Below are 14,086 nucleotides of genomic sequence, written 5' to 3'. Positions count from 1 at the left end.
ACGTTTCTAAACACCAATAATAAACAATCTAAAATATAAATTAAGAAAATGATTCCACTTGTAATAGCATCTAGAAAATTAAGTATTGGGGATAAATTTAGTCAAGGAAGCAAAAGACATGCTGAAAACTACAAAACACTGTTAAAAGAAAGAAGCCCTAAACAAATGGAAAGGCATCCATCCTGTGTGTTTATGAAGACTTCATCCTTCACAACGCTGAATTTCACAACAACTTCATGGACATGACAACAAAAGCACAGGTAGAAAAATAAAAAATAGATAATAACTCTACATACTACATCATAATTAAAAACTTTTGCACATGAAAGAGTAAAATCAAGAAAGTGAAAGACAACCTACAGAATGAAATAAGATATTTATAAATCATGTATCTGTTAAGGAATTAATATCCACATGATATAAAGAACTCGACAATTCAACAACAAAAAGCCAAACAACTCAGTTAAAAAGTGAGCAAAGGACTTCAATGAACAGCCCCCCAATGAAGTCACACAAACGGCCAGTAAGTACGTGGAAAGATGTTCACCATCACCAGTCATCAGGGAAATGCAGATCCAAACCACAATGGGGTACCCCCACTTCACACCTATTAGGATAACGATAATAAAAAGAAAGGGGTAAAAGTGTCAGTTGGGATGTGGAGAAGCTGGAACCCTGCCGTTTTGCTGGTGGATGGAAACTGGTGCAGCTGCTGTAGAAAATGGCATGGCAGCTAGTTTTTAAATTTTTTGTAGAGACAGGGTCCTGCTATGTTGCCCAGGCTGCTCTCAAACTCCTGGCATCAATCAACCCTCATGCCTCCGCCTCCCAAGGTGCTGCAATTACAGGAGTGAGCCATCATGCCTGGTCCAGGTTAAATACTTTCTTATGCGATGGACTAGAAATAGATCGTCAGAAATTATGTTTTTACTCACACATGATGAATTCCAATAGTCAAAAATGTTTAGAACTCAATCAGAACTTGAGAACTTCTTTCAGCAGGTGCTACATGATTCAATGACTAGGATTCTGCTTCAATCAAGTTATTTTACAGTTATCCAAGTATTTCTTTTGTTTTTCTACTAAGTTTTAAGCAGGGAGATTATCCACATATGGCCTACACCACCAAGCAGCACACCTACCACTGAGAAGGCTCCTGACCATTCTCTCATGTGAAACGACCTGACCAAGATTCCCCAACAATTTGTGAGACTCAACCATATTCAAACGAAATACATTGTTTTCAATAGTCATTTAATTTATCACATAGTTGCTGTACTATAGCAGAACAAGATCTTAGCCCAAATTAAGTCACCACAGATTGACCTATTTATAAAGCTTATCAACAATCACAGTTTGACAAAAATCAAAACTAATAGATGCTACCTCTCTTCTGTTTTTCCTTTTGTGAGATAGGTTCTCACTCTGTCACTGTAGCCTCCACCTCCTAGGCCCAAGTGATCCTCCTGCCTAAGCCTCCCAAGTAGCTGGGACTATAGCCATGCTGTGTGTGTGTGTGTGTGTGTGTGTGTGTGTGTGTGTGTGTGTAGAGACAGGGTCTCCCAGGCTGTCTTGAACTCCTGGGCTCAAGCAATCCCCGTACCTTATCCTACCAAACTGTTAGAATTACAGGTATGAGCCACCATGCCTGGCCTGTTATCTCTTTCTTATTCCTAATTTGCTACCTCCAACTGGCTGAGGGCTGGAAATCCATTAACTAAATATATTAAAATAGCAAAACGCTGCACTGTCGCCCACACATCCACATCAATGATTACACACATGTCCAAGTGTCTACAGCCCAGCACTGGGAGGAAAACCCGTGGACTCTGGAACACTCATCCTGGCTGCCTGAGAACATGGCTTTGTATTTTATGTCTACGTAACTGCCTCCTCTGGTTAATTACAAGTTCTTGAAACTGCTGAATAGGCAACTTCTAGATAAGTGGTGCATTTCTGTCCATAATAAAGTACTACACTGTGGAATACAATTACTATAATAGGAGTTCAGATCAGTTAATGTGGTCTAGAATGATTAAAAACTAACCCAAGACATGGCCTAAGACTGGCAAGATGGTTCTAATTCGGATTAGGGACAGAAGGGAGAAAAATGTGGAAAGTAAAAGAGACAGATAACGTGGGACCAGATGACACAGTACCTTAAGAACTATTAATTTAAAACATAGGGAAACAGAGAATATTATACACAAAAAAGTCACTGTAACAAGATTAATCTGCTGGTTTCAAGCATGACAGAGTAGCGAGACACTGTCGATGGGGCAATGAATTAGATGTGGTAATTAGCACCTTGAACTTGAATTGGTGTAAATGAAATAAACGAGAAAGAACAAATCTTTAAGGCACAGCCTTGAGGCTGTACTGACAGGATTTAGGCCTTCTGAACCTCATCTCCCTTAAGGTGACAATCCCGTCTCTCGCTGCTTGAGTCCACTCATAGAATTCTGTGAGGATGGAACGACTGTCTCCATAGCACACACACTCCCTCCAAATAGTAAACCCCATTCTACAGTCGTGAGTCGTACGTTACTAACAAAGGGCATAATGAATAGGTAAGGGTCAGAAATGACGACCAAGTTTCAAGCACAGAAAACATGGGGTGCTATTAACCAAGAGAAAAAAATAGAAACAATGAAAAACAAATATGCTTGAGCGAGGTAAAAGGTGTGTTTGCTTTTTATTTAATGACTTGATGTTGAGCCAAGGAACTTTCCACATGAATGATCTAAACGCAAGACATTAAATATTTAAATGTAAGAAAATTATGGGAAAGAAACTTACAAACATACAGAAACATTATTGGTAGTAATTTTTTATACTTTTTCTACAGTTTTTAGATGTCAACAGCAATTGTTTCTTTGGAAATAAACTGATATCGTACAAACGCAAAGGACTCCTTATTCCCTTTCATAGGACGTCTAAGGGAAAAGCATAACTTACTCTGTTAGGAGCTGGAAATACCACTCACAATTTTCTGCCATTTCTTTCTCAGTTATCCAAGTACTTGAGGGAAATGGCATGATCTGTGTGCCTTCTACTACCTCCAGTAACTACAGAATTACCTGAAAAATACAGTTAATGGAGCAATGTCCAATCTGAGCAATCTAATATAATAACTGCATCCTTCTCATCAAAATATTCTTTTATGTAAACCTAATACTTAGCATTCATATGACAAACTGCACAATTTGTCCAGAGAGAAAATATACAACAGTAAGAGGGAACAATAAACATGATAAACTGCTACCATATGAGAGAATTCACATCTAATTCTCGATGTCTGGGTAGAACACAATCATTCATAACATTCAGCCCAAGAAATACCGACTATGGTATTTCTAATAACACCAATTTACTCAGGTATTATTAAAAATTCTTTTTTTTTTTTCTTTTCTTTTTTAAGACAGAGTCTCGCTCTGTCGCCCAGGCTGGAGTGCAGTGGCCAGATCTCAGCTCACTGCAAGCTCCATCTCCCGGGTTTACGCCATTCTCCTGCCTCAGCCTCCCGAGTAGCTGGGACTACAGGCGCCCACCACCTCGCCCGGCTAGTTTTTTTATTTTTTTTAGTAGAGACGGGGTTTCACCGTGTTAGCCAGGATGGTCTCGATCTCCTGACCTTGTGATCCGCCCGTCTCGGCCTCCCAAAGTGCTGGGATTACAGGCTTGAACCACCGTGCCCGGCCAAAAATTCTTTTGAAAAGTTTTAGACTTGAGGGAGTGGAAGGGTTAATACATACTAAATCATACCAAAGAAATACTTTTTTAAAGGTGAAGTCAAACTTAGAATTTAAGAACAAAAGAACCGTTTCAGTACTTACTAGTCCCAGGGAGACAAATAAACTGGCCCACTGATAAGGGAGAGCTGCTTCCTCAGGCTCTTTGTGAGTTGTTTCTGAAGAGTGTGAGCCACGGGAAATCCAGGAGCTGTTAGATTCTGGTTGAAACTTAGAGTTTAAACTGCGGTTTTCATTTGCCTGTTGAAAGAATATCTTGGCTGTATTAATCTTTTAAATTAAAATTGAACATTTTGCAGGCGAAACTGTAGGGAGCGGGCAATGTCTGTTTCACTGAATAACGCAGGCAGTCAACGTAGAAGGAATCTGAGAAATTCCCACCGTCACGTGAGTGTAATCAATGTTTCCCAGAGGCTTCAGCAGGGCGCTGAACCCAACTCTGAAGAGTTGTCAGGGAACAGGATGTTCACAGGGCTTGATGTCTCATCCCAGATGACTGACTGATAACAAAGGGGAAAGGCCACCTTCACGAAGAGATGTGTAGCCGACTCCACCTTAGCCAAAATTACCAAATACAGCACCAGAAATCATGGGACAGACAGACTCAAACGTCTCCTGGTGTGAGGCAATGAGAAGTACACCACGCTGCCCATGTTTAATCTGAATCCACTCATGAGGAAACTGTTTAATCTGTATTCTTGCAAAAAGGTTTAATCTAATCTAGTCAAGGTGGGGAGCAATCAGATGTATCTAGATTGCGAGTCACTCTGAAAAACAAAGAGCCTAGATTTTACAAAATGTTTCATGTCATGAAAGAAAGACTCCAAATTAAAAGAGAATACAGAAATATGACAACCAAAGGCGAAGTTAATCTCTGATTAAACTGTGAATCGAAAACAATAAAAATAGAGGACATTTGGGAGATAATCACATAAATTTCAATGTAGACGGTACATTAATTTAAATTATTTTATCAAAGTTAGATAACAGAACTGTGATTATGGAGAAAGATGTCCTGATTCACAAGAGATAGATGCTGAAGTGTTGGGGTAAGATGTCATGTTCTCTGCAATTTACTTTCAAGTGATTCAGGGAAGAAAGTATGAAGACAGAAAAAACGCAAAAGTGGCAAACACTAGCAACTGGTGAATCTGCATGAAGAATATGTAAATCTCCATTGTGTTAGCCTTTGAATTTTCTGTAGGTTGAGAGAGAGGTAGGAAGAAGGAAGAAAAGGCAGGCATTCCTCATCAATTCATACCTGGAAAAAAATGGAGTCCAAAGAAAACCAGAGGCTTAAATTTCATGTGAACATCCAATGAGAACAATAGTGATTTTCTAATGTCAAATTTCGGAAAAGCCACAAAGACTGGAACATTCCTGACTAGGAGCACTTGCAGGTAATGTCCAATCTTTTTCTGGAGGCTCCAGTCCTTCTAGATCTTCATATGTTTAATTCCATCACTCCTGGAAATGCCAGTTGTTCAAAATAAGCCTTTAAATGGTCATCATCAAACATTTCATCATCAATATCATCATCTATTAATAAAACTTAGGAAAATTTAGGACATACTTTAAAGTGTTTACTAAACAACAATTTGTAATAAAAACAGCTGGTAAGACATAAGTGAGTCAAAGAACTATATGATTTTGTTTTTATATTTGACATGAGAAAACTTCTCAATTATAACTCATTATGAAAATAGTATTTAACCTCTTTGAGAGGACAGGAAAGAAAGATCCTGGCATGTTATCAAAACTTAGGATGCGGCTGGGCACAGTGGCTCACGCCTGTAATCCCAACACTTTGGGAAGCCGAGGTGGGTGCATCACCTGAGGTCAGGAGTTCAAGACCAGCCCGGCCAACGTGGTAAAACCCTGTCTCTACTAAAAATATAAAAACTATATTATATATATAGAGAGAGAGCCAGGCGTGGTGGCATATGCCTGTAATCCCAGCTACCCAGGAGGCTGAAGCAGGAAAATCGCTTGAACCCGGGAGGCAGAGGTGGCAGTGAGCCGAGATCACGCCACTGCACTCCAGCCTCAATGACAAAGTGAGACTCTGTCTCAAAAAAAAAAAAAAAAGTGTGATAAATGTGGCATCATAAATAAATGGGAAGAGAGCAGCAGGTTCTTCAGAAAATGAGAGCCTATCATAGGATAAGTAAAAGGAAGAAAGGGAAGAACCAAGAAAGAGAGAGTGGGAGGGAGAGAGGGAGGGAGGGAGAGCAGGGGGGTGGGAGGGAGAGAAAGAGGACACTGCAGGGGTTTTCGATGTTGTGACACCCAGCTCTGCAAGGTCAGGATAAAACAAGAACTCTCAATCAGTCATGGTCTTCTAAGCGGCACTGCCTTTTTAGAGGTTAATTTTGCAATTAAGTCTCAACAACACTCATCACCTTGACTTAGCAATTTCACCTCCAAGAATCTAGCATACTAAAACAATCAAAGATCAAATACATTCGGGTCAGTAATTCTTTATCCACAATTACACAATCCAGCAAAGTCTGAAAAATCCTTTGGCAGCAAAACCTGTCCTCAGTGGATTTGATGCTACTTATAGTTTCTATTTATCCCACTCGACTCAACAGACTGACCTTCAACGTCCTGCATAATTTGGCCCCAGCCTACTTTTCTGGGCTTATTTACCAGTGCAGCCTCCTACAGGTGCTGTAAACCTGCCACAAAAAAACCCTGGCTGTCCCCCAAACACAGCCCATGTTCCTCACAACAGTGCCGTTGCTGAGGCCACTGCTGCTTCCTGTCAGCTCCTCCTCCTCCTCCCACATCCAAGCCCTGGCACAGACCCCATCCTCCTTCCGGAAAGCATCAGAGATACCTGCCTCAATCAGAGTTAATTTCTCACCCCCATGATTCCAGGCACGTTCTGGTACTGCTGGATGTAAGTCACCCAACCTCACATTCAGCTCTGTATCTGCTCTTTGCACCTGGCTGAAGTCTCAGAGAGCAGAGGCGAAATACTTCACGGCTCCCTAAATTTCTAAACACAGGGCTATATACTGAGTGGCACCTCTAGGTGACTACTTTGCACCCTAACGATGATAAACTGAGTGAAACTGTATCAGGTTTAATACACAGAAAAAAATTCTGGAATTCCATCACTTAATAGGAGTGGTCATTTGAGTGTCCACAGGAAGGAAGAAAAGGGGGAAAAAACCAAAACGTTGTGGCATTATAGCTACTGCAACAGAAAACGAGAATAAAACGGAGTGGCAAGGTGAAGACCAGGGAAATGCGGGTGACCACAGGACCACAAGAATCTTCCAAGCCTGTTGATAATGCAAGTTTCTCATTTTCTAATCAGCTAGTGTGGCCTACGTCACTGTTTGGAGTCTTGTCTTCAAAATGTTTTCCAGCATCAAGCACTAACAATCTAAGTGCTGGGATTACAAGCCAGCGCCGGAGCCACCGTGCCCAGCCATTACTAGTTCTATATGTGAAAATATGCACAGAATATAAACTATTAAAAAACATAAAAAATACTATGTCTGAATGTAACTTACTGTACTATGGATTTCTTAAAAACTAAGGTAAAAGTCATTAAGAAACGTCATTAAGAAAACGATGCAACGCATAAAAGAACATCCGTCAAAATGACAAAAACTCCAAAACGAGTGGCCAAAGATCCAAAAAAATTAATAAAACAATTGAAAAATTACTTGAGCAAAACATGGAGACTATGATGATGCAATGACAGCTTGTGTCTTAAAAATAAACAGGTTAATGTAAGAATTTTTTTTAAATTAAAGTATATTAAACTGCAGAGGAAGGTTTATCCCCAATACTCGCATGATCCAGAGGGCTGATGGGCCAGGGAAATCTACCGAGGTTCGGCCTTTCCGGAGGTTCACAGACAGAGGTTCGAGGGTCACTGCGGGGGCACAGAGGTGGAGGGAGGGGGGCTCCTTGGGGTGGGTGTGCAGGTCTCAGAGGGCTCCTCTGGCCCTGGAAGGTGGCCTTTGGCCCCTGGCCTCCCCAGAGTCTATCCACAGGGCACCGAGGCCTGTGTGCTGCTCTCTGCTGAGGGGATTGTCTGTGCCCAGAGTGTCTATAAATGTCCTGCAGGAGGCACTGAGCCCAGGCATGCACATGGGTGCCTTCAGGGGGCTGGACCTCCAGATACTGAAACACAAAGAGGGAGGGGGGAGGTTCAAGGATCAACAGGCAGAGTCTCATGCCCCCAGGCCCTGGGAGGAGCAGGAGGTCTGATGACACAGGGTGGGGTGGTGACCTGCCCCTCCACCCAGACCCTCCATGCCATCCAGACAGAAGAGCTGCACGTTGAATGTGTGCCGCTTCCTGAAGCATGTCATTGTTATCGCCCAATAAGACGTGATCCTTCCAATATCCCCACCAACCCTGTCTATGCATTTTCATTTTAAAAATCATTAATGCTTTGGTAAAACATACATTTCACTTAATACATTCCAGCATAAAAGCATTACAGAAACCACTGTTTTAAAGAGTGAAGAACAGGGTGTGTGTATACATATACGTACATATACCCACATATATATAAAATACACAAAAAAACACACATTCATATTGGAATGAGACCACCACTTCTCCGCCTGTCCTTCCCAATTTCTCCCCCACCTCCCCTTTTCCCTCGTTTATAAGACAGGAGAAAAAGGAGAAAGCAAAACGTTGGAAAGAAACAGAAGTAAGATAAATAGTTAGACGACCTTGACGCCACCACCAGGCCCTGGTGGTTAAAATAATAATAATAGTATTAACCCCTGACCAAAACTACTTGTGTCATCTGTAAATTCCAGACATTGTATGAAGAAACACTGTAAAACGTTTTGTTCTGTTAGCTGATGCATGTAGCCCCCAGTCACGTTCCCCACGCTTGCTCCATCTATCACGACCCTTTCACATGGACCTCTTAAAGTTTTAAGCCCTTAAAAGGGCCAAGAATTTCTTTTTCAGGGATCTCTGCTTTTAAGACGCAAGTCGGCTGATGCTCCCGGCCAAATAAACTTCTTCCTTCTTTAATCCCGTGTCTAGGGAGTTTTGTCAGCGGCTAGTCCTGTTACAATATGTATATCAAGGGTTTCTTTGTTGGCATCTGACACAGACACAGAACCACTGATGCCCAAACCAGTGTTCTCCACACACAGAAACCTCCAACCTCATCTTGAGAAATAGGGCCATGAGGCCACCCCAGGCACCAAGGGCTCCACGGAGACTGAAGGGTCCCTGGGACTGGGCACATCCCAGCGAGTCTTGGATCCTGGCCCTTCCCCTTCTTGATGCCAGGCCCTACTGAGTGCCCGCAGGTGTACAATGCTGGGCTGGGTGGGCTGCTTGTGTGGCAAGAAACCTGGGGCTGCCTCTCTCCCTCTCACACCTTTCCCAGGAGGCATGAAACAGGGGGATTCATGATCAACCCCAGTGGCTGCTCATGCTGAACCGGTGATGCTCCCTCCCCGTTGTCTTCTGGGGACATGGAGGGCAGGGCTGGGTCCCCTCAAATGAGCTTAAGTGGCACTGCAGACAAGAACGTAGTGCATGGCCCTCAGAATCCTGCATGTGGTAGCCTGACCAGCACCTCAGCCCCTCCCTCATTAAAGCAGCCTATGGAGGGCTCAGCCTAGTGGGCTCAGGGGCTGCTATGGAGAGGGTGTCTGTTCCCTGGAGGATGTTCTCAGGGCATCCTTCACTTGCCTTTAGGGATTTCCACCATCAAATACAAAGGTCACAACAGGTCAGGTCAGGCTCTTCAGCATCCTCATCCTCCTCGAGCTCACTAGGTTTTCTGAGGGCACAAGAGAGTGAGGGCAGCCATGGGCACACAGGCATTGTCTGCCTTCCCCTGGTCATGCCGCCCCTGCACACTCACATTTCTTCTGCCTGTTCAGGGTTTGTCTCTATTGCTTTTTCTTCAGGTTCCGGGAGAGGACTTGTTGGTATCTGGGAGGAAGAAAACAACTGCGCATGTCCAGAGACCCCAGTGCAGCAAAAGCCCCCGGGCGGGGGAGGGGGGCGGCCAGAGCAGACCCAGATGTCACTGGGAACCCTTCCTGCAGGGTGGGGCCAACTCTTCTGACCTCAGCCGGGCTCCCCGCCTAAACCCTGTGGGGTTGCTCAACAGGATTCAACGCTACAGCCTGGGGACCAGGAATCGAGGCAATGCCAAGGCAGTGGGCAGGAGGGCTGCAGAGGGACTTTATAGACACTGAAGACCAGGACATCGACTGTCACGACAAGACCAGGTCCTTCAGGAGGATGATGATAAGAGAGCAGAAGAGGGAGAGAGCCAGAGCTAGAGGAGGAGCTCATGAGTCAGAGGCTGAGAGAGAGGAGGAAGGAAATCAATTACATGCTGACGGCCGTCTGCACACTTGGGCTCTTCCGTATCTGCTCCAGAAGCTTCAGGGTGTCCGGAGGAGCAGCGGTGACAGGGTGGCCATGGGAAGAAAAGGGGATAGTTAGAGTGGAGGGGGCACTCGGGCTCTGGTGTCCTCAGGCTGGGGAGCCAACCCCACAGGCTCAGGTGTGCTTATCTCAAGCCTTCTCCGCAGCCTGGATCACTTCCTCTCTGCAGTGAGGGAGGAGCTTCTGACTTCCCACACGCTTTCCCAGCCCTCACACTCCGGAACTGTGCCCAGGCAGGGAAGGTCGTGTCATCCCTGTTCCTCCAAAAGGCAGCCACCTTCTGCAGGGCATTGTGCACGCCATGCGATCCCCTCCCTCCTCCTCCTCTAGGGCCTGTTTCTGCTCTTCTGATGAATCTCGTCCCTTCTCCCTGTCAACCACCACTCCCGCTGCTCTCCAACATAAAAACACAGGAGGGAAGGGCAGCGCTGCACTCCCAGGCCCTCCATAAACCCGTGGATCACACCCGAGGTCGGCAGCACCTGCCACAGACCTGGGTCTGAGTTGGGGCCTGTGGGAGGCAAAGACAATGGGTGTCACGGATTGAGTGACTGGGATGTATGCCTGGGATGGCCTTAGGGACCTGGAAAATACTCCACCCTCACATGAATCCCACAAGCTTCTGAAAGCGTAGAAACACTGTAATGGGACTCTAGAGAAAGCCCCTTGTCCCATGGCCTGAACGCGCAGGTGAGGTCACGTTGTCAGCACATGAATGAAGGGGTCCTGCCAGGGTTTGGCTGAGCTGTGGGAGGACTGGGTGGGAGGGCACCTGGCCAGCCTGACACAGGGAACAAGCTGGGCCTGACGGCAGCGTGGGGAGTGGGACAAGGCTGTTGGGCCACAGCGGAGGGTGTGACAAGACAAGTGATCCCTGTGCCAGGTGCCCAGCGGCTCCATCCTGGGCCTGGCAGATCCAGCAACCAGGTCCTAAGGAGGGTAAGAGCCACTGCCTACAGCAACACAGCAGCCGCTCCACACACACCCTAGGATTCCTGCCAGCCACGGAGGGCCTCGGTGACAGCTGGACACTGAATTCTCAAATTAAAGCCAATTCAGTTTCCATTCCTAGCCCAACAATTTGGGACTGGGTGAGAAGTGGAGGCCAGAATCCTGCTCAGGCATGGGTTTCTCCCCTCGGGTCTTTAGGATCGGGGCACACTGAGTAATCCCAGAGGAGGATTCTCTGCCTCAGGAGACTCGGAGGGCGCTGCGACCAGGAGCAGACGGTGAGGGCTGGTCAGGAAGGTGCTGCTGCAGGTCCCGAGAGTGCAGAGGATGAGGATGGACTCCTGCCACCTCCTGGCACACACATAAAGGACTTTGTGTCCAGGGCCACATAGCATCTGTGAGGGGCTGCGTCCCACCCCACTCCCCACACAGCACTCAATGCCACACCCGCATACTCATCTCTTCTCCATTCACAAAGGACACTGCCGCCCCCACCCACCCCCAAAACCCAGGGCTTTGGTGTTTGCTGTGGCACTGGCAGGAGAGATCTGGCCTTCTGGAAAAGGTCATCTTGTACACCAGAGAAGGAATCATGGGGACGAGCAGAGCACACATGATGCCCATAAAAACAAAACTCCTACCACTTTCTCATTCAGATGCAGAAAGAACAAACTGCACCTCTCCACCCGTTTCCTTTTATATTTGCTGACTTCACAGCTCCCAGCCGAGGCTCCAAAGCCCAGGTGTAACCCAGCTGTCCCCAAGAACCCTGTGCCACGGGCCCCACCTGAAGCATCTCCACCACTTGCAGAGTCTTTGTCATGATGGGTTTCAGAAAAGTTGCTGTCCTTATAGCTTCCTATAGAGACATAAACATCAGAGAAGGGTGACGTCAGAGTGACTCACCCAGCACTTCTACTCCACGCACAGCCACAGTGGATGACACCAGGTGCCCTGCTCCATCCTCTGTGATCTCAGACTCTCCTTGGGCTCTGTGGACTCAGCTGTGAGCCTTCAGGTGAGACGGAAAACCTGAAGAATCCCCCTTCACCCCTTCAACTCCACTGGCCCATTATGGCTCTCAGCTCCACTCTGAGAACCCTGAATTTCCAGCATAGATGCACACGTGTTGATTTAGCAGAGTGCAGTCAACAGAACCTGGATCAGCTTCAGGGCAGCTGGCCCAGAGCATTCTGGGAGGATGGCAGTGCTCTCCGCAGTTTAAGCTTTGGGATACCGGGTACTCGAAGCATGGCTCCTGAGAGGAGGTTCTGAATTTTTAATTTTATTTCTTGAAATTTATTTAAATATAAATAAGCATAGATGCTACTGAGGCCCACACTAAAATGCACAGGTTTAAAGAGCTAAGATGAGAAAGGCACGGCTCCCCTCCCCTGGAGCTTCCTGGCAGAGTACCTTGCTGCTGTGATCTGGGCATCCAAGGATGGGTGCTTCCCGGGCACATGCACAAGAAGCAGGCCCTGTGAGGCCCGGGGGTGCTAACACATGGAGGACAGCAGCCTGGTCCAGAGGGCTCCTCGGCAGGGGCACGCTTGTGACAGAGAATGAGCATCCTCTGCAAACACTGTCCAGACAGGAGCGCAGGAGGCAAGCGGGGACACCTACCCTGGATGGGACCCCATTCAGACCCCTGGGTTCATGTGGGGCTCAACAGACTGCACGGCGTGAGCGGGAGAGCTTTTCACACGTGAGCTGGATCTCGGCACAGGGCTGTTTGCATTAGAACACCACTGCAGCCCAGAAAAGGTGCTCAGGGCTGAGCTCTGAGATGAGAAGGAATGAGACGGACACAGTCCCTGCGCTCCCAGTGACCAGTCATGGTCAGGATTCCTCCAGCCAGGAGAGAGAAAATACAGACTTTAGGAATGGGGATTTCAAGACAATCTCAGAGAAACTCTCAAAATGATGTCTTAGGGGTTATACAAAAGAGTCACACGGTGTCATTACCACCAACAGACAGAGAGATAAAGAAGACATGGGGAAAAAAATGTTCCTCTCGCTGGATGCCTAGGTAGACTGCCAGGCAGTGCTCAGACCGGCCACAAAGTCCAGGCTCTGCTCCTTCCCCTCGGATGGGGTCTGAACATCCTGCCTGGACCCAGGGCATAACATTCACTGACTCTCCTAAACTTCCAAACTTGGCTTCCCCTCATGCCTTCCTTCTCCCGCACAAAATCATGTTCCTTTTCAGGCCCAGGCTGAGGCTGTGCCCTGCTCTCTCTCTCATGGAGCCCACTGGGCAGTCGGCCATACATTCTTAGAACCTCAGTATTGGTAACATTGATTTGTACCTTTAATCAAACACCACAGTAGGTCCCCTCAGTGCCCCAGACAAACTGATCTGGAAATTAAGATGACTAGGGGAATTCCGTTATGAGGACATAGGTTCTGGGACACGTAAGGGACATTTTAAAATCGTGCAGCCTCACTGTGTTGAGAAGTGGGGAAAATGCCATCACCCACAGAGCAAACCACCTTGACTTGCTTTTGCACAACCCTTCGGAAGCAAACAAGAACCTTTATCAAGCGTGGGTTCAACGAGGACATCATGAAACCTCTGCTGTCCTACAGCTGAGTGCGTCTTTCCCCGCCTTGCAATGCGTGAGCCACCCTACATCCTGCTAGGAGGAAGGCAAGGGCTCACCCTGCCTCTCAGACCCACGGGCAAACCCCTTGGTTCCCTTGCCCCTGTTGCTGTGTTTCCCTTGCCCTGTTGCCCTGTTGCCCCTTTCTGGGGCAAACAAGGGACATTTTAAAATCACACAGCCTCATTCTATTGAAAAGTAGGAAAAACACTGTCACCTACGCAGCAATCCAAATGACATATAAGAAGTTTCTACCAAACGCACACTCCAAAGAAACTCAAACCAGAGTTGGCTCATTTTAGATCCATATGGACTGAAACCAACCACCTTGACTTGTTTTTTGCACAGGCCTTCAGAGGCAAAGAAGAACCT

General features: G+C 46.4%; 1 protein-coding gene across 1 annotated transcript in view; it reads right to left on the bottom strand.

The window, feature by feature from the left end:
* LOC102139516 (uncharacterized) overlaps positions 1-14,086 on the bottom strand; it is a 40,448-nt gene that overhangs the window by 7,582 nt on the left and 18,780 nt on the right. Inside the window, exons 9-11 of the mRNA XM_065547209.2 lie at positions 11,896-11,967; positions 10,102-10,151; positions 3,837-3,992 (exon numbers count right to left, since the gene is read on the bottom strand). Of these exons, the coding sequence (XP_065403281.2) occupies positions 3,837-3,992; positions 10,102-10,151; positions 11,896-11,967 (278 nt within the window). The remainder of the gene's footprint in view (positions 1-3,836; positions 3,993-10,101; positions 10,152-11,895; positions 11,968-14,086) is intronic.

The sequence above is a fragment of the Macaca fascicularis genome, chromosome 6 (genome assembly GCF_037993035.2).
Source record: "Macaca fascicularis isolate 582-1 chromosome 6, T2T-MFA8v1.1".
In the NCBI taxonomy this organism is placed as follows: Eukaryota; Metazoa; Chordata; class Mammalia; order Primates; family Cercopithecidae; genus Macaca; species Macaca fascicularis.
This window is presented reverse-complemented; position numbering and strand designations above follow the sequence as displayed.